A 3,050-nucleotide genomic window follows, 5' to 3' on the forward strand; every position below is an offset into this window, starting at 1 on the left:
GACCAACCTTGCCATATCCTGTTTTCTTCGTCACTGTGAAAACTCTGTAACTCCACTTTTAGAAATGACATAAATAAAAATTAAGAAGATGAAGATTACCTGTCTTCTCCTTTTCCTCTTCTCCTTCACCCTACAAGTAACAAATGAGTCCAATTTCTCTCAAGCCTTCTATGAGGGAAAATCACTCTCTTCAGGAGGCTGTAGGGCCTTTGTGCACTTGGAACCACAAAACAACCCATCTTCTTTGGGTCGGGAAGTGTGACTTTCCAGGCCCAATGAAGAGGTATCCAGAGGAAATGTCCAAAACAGGCGATACATGTCCTTGACACAGACCCTAGGCCTTAGACATAAATCTCCCCATTGATGAAAGCAAGATGAATAAGGTGGATCTTATCTCTCACCACATCCTGAACCAGTTTGGACAGACAAGGAACCCAATCCCAGTTTAACAGACTGAGATAACGTTTTATGAACATTCTTTTGCTGCTACCTTTAATGAGAGAGATCTAAGAGGAACCCCTCCCTGCTGAGATCTGGTGAGGACCCAGCGGCCCACAGGGAGGCTGATTAACAGGCATCCCAAGCAGTGACTCAAACCTTGGGCAATTTCAGAGGAAGCTCGTTATGGTGACTCCACAATTAGAGCATTGTCCCACGTGACCAGTCAGTTCTGTAGGAGGCAGGACCAGGCACTATATAAAAGCCCCTACCTTGTCGGGCTCTGCAATCCATATCCTTTGTGGAGTCTTGTTGAAGACAGGTAAGTGGAGACATCTGTGCCCTCTCTCCCTCTCGCTTCCTGCTCTACGTTAAGGAGGCTGTTCTCTTCCTCCATTGGGCTTTATACTTTCCACTGATTTTTAGTGGTTTGCCACTTCCTGGGCCTTCCACTCCATCCTGTGTATTCCATTTAGTATCCTGCATCTGATTTTCAAAAAGAAATTGTCAAATAGAGGAGAAGGGGAAACCTCTGGTAGAACTGTGGTGTCAGGTAGGATTGGGCTATGGGTATCCAGACAAGAGCTATGAGAATATTCCCAGTTAGGAAATGGGTGTCAGAGGGAGCTGACATAGGGATAGAAAAGAGAAAAGAATAAAAAACAGCAAACAAATAGGTTATTAGGGTTAGTGATCATTTACTCCCCATTTCCCTCTACTAACCCTTCATTTCCCAGTTCCCAGCCTGATACTGTTAATGCAATTAATTTCAAATCTTGTGTTTGTTTCAGGTTCTGCTACCTACCCTAAGATGTCCTTTAATGAACAGCAGTGCAAGCAGCCATGTGTGCCTCCCCCATGTCTTCAAAAGTCCCAAGAGCAGTGCCAGGCAAATGCTGAGGAAGTGTGCCTTCCCCCATGCCAGGACCCCTGCCAGGAGAAGTGCCCAGTGCAAGTTCAGGAGGTTTGTCTTCCTCAGTGCCAGGGATTATGCCAAGAAAGTTGCCCACAGCAAAGCCAAGACCAATGCCCATCTCAGTGTGTGGAGCCATGCCAGGAGCTATCTCAGACAAAATGTGTGGAAGTTTGTCCACAGAAAGTTCAGGAGAAGTGCTTGCCCCCTGGCAAGGGAAAGTAACTTCTCATAATGCCATCTGGGGTCAAGAAGATGGCCAACAGATCAAAACCCAACCCAAGCTGATGCTATGGTAGCCTTCACCTGTGGATACCTCTGTGTGCACCTTGTTCTTGCCTCCTGGTTTCCTCAGTATTCCAGGACCGGGTCTGTTGTCTCTGAAGACATTTCTCTCTGTATTTCATCAATATTTGTGAATAAGTATTGTTCACAGCAGTCTAATAGAAGGTTGCCATCATAGGAATAGTGCAGTTATAAGGGGAGACCACAGAAGCCTAGTTCAGCTCCCTTGGGGCACAAACTAACCCAGCCTTGAGTGTGTAACAGCCAAGGATGCTTTCATTCATCATTCAGAGTATCAGCCTCTCACTCAAGCCTCAAAAAAAGCTGAAATTTGATGGACCTTGTACGATCACCACCACCACCACCACCACCATGAATACAGAGAAGAGGTTGGTGGTACTACAGAAATAAAAAATTGAATCATTTAGTCTCTGCATTCTAAAAAGGAACAGCAAATTATTGGACATTGGAATGTTAGTTCTGCTTTTAAAAATAAAAAAAAATACATATGTAAATGGTTGAATTTAAACAGGACAGATGAGATAGGATGTCTGGGATCCTGGTTGATCTTTGTGCTTGATGTCTGTTCTGCTTTGGGCCCTGTAATTTCACGTACATTCTTTAGACATGTGATTTGTGTCTGTGTGGTGCAGCCTAGTCTTCTCTTCAGCTTCATTGCTTTCTTCTCCCTTGTGAAGGTAAAATACAGAATAAAGCTGATCCCAAGGCTGATGTCTGACTTAATGTGTGCTCTTTCCTTCCCACCACCCAATCACAGGCCATCCTTGTGATGATTTTGTTCCCCCTTTTATGGACAATCTGGAGTAGGAATGAGAAAGAGACCTTACAGAAGCATAGAACAACAATGTTGACAGAGGCTCCATGACAGAGGATCACCTGGACTCCTCCACCCTCCCCCACAACACATCGTGGGCTCATCTATACACACACTTCACACCTGGGAGAAGCCAACAGGGCCTGGGACCTGCCCTCAGAACTTTATGTCCAGAATTCTTGCTACTATGGGTTCTCTCCTCTCTGATACTTGCCCTCAGAACAAAGGTCTCAGATGGGGATGAGGAGAGTTGTATGGAAGAAGGGGTCCCAAGTGAATCCATGACACCTTATAAACACAGCATCCTTGTCAGAAGCAAGAATTAAGCATGCCTCTGAGATAAATAGAGTCAAGGACTGAAATTGTCTGCCCTGCGATCCCAGTTTTAAGAAGAGCCAAGTCAGCCCAGGTCACCTCCCTGCCCCATGTAGTCCACTTCCCCTTACTGAAAGGGTCCAGCAGAAGCAAGACATATGAAAGAATACATAGATGCTTCCTCAGTGGTGCCCCAAGGTCTAACTTGGACGCTTATGTCAAAGGCCAGTCTCCTGAGAGCTAAAGGAGCCCCTCACTCACACT

At 45.5% G+C, this 3,050-nt stretch overlaps 1 protein-coding gene across 1 annotated transcript; it reads left to right on the top strand.

Annotated features, from left to right (window-relative positions):
• Positions 1-691: 691 nt before the first annotated feature.
• PRR9 (proline rich 9) lies at positions 692-2,357 on the top strand. The gene is made up of 2 exons (XM_042952505.1): positions 692-760; positions 1,230-2,357. The coding sequence occupies exon 2, from the start codon at positions 1,250-1,252 to the stop codon at positions 1,574-1,576; it is 327 nt and encodes a 108-aa protein (XP_042808439.1). The 5' UTR covers positions 692-760; positions 1,230-1,249; the 3' UTR covers positions 1,577-2,357.
• The last annotated feature ends 693 nt before the right edge of the window (positions 2,358-3,050 follow it).

The sequence above is a fragment of the Panthera leo genome, chromosome C1, assembly GCF_018350215.1.
Source record: "Panthera leo isolate Ple1 chromosome C1, P.leo_Ple1_pat1.1, whole genome shotgun sequence".
NCBI classification, from domain to species: domain Eukaryota; kingdom Metazoa; phylum Chordata; class Mammalia; order Carnivora; family Felidae; genus Panthera; species Panthera leo.

Excerpts from the sequence above, each read along its gene's own strand:
- PRR9 (XM_042952505.1), top strand. The coding sequence starts at position 1,250 with ATGTCCTTTAATGAACAGCAGTGCAAGCAGCCATGTGTGCCTCCCCCA.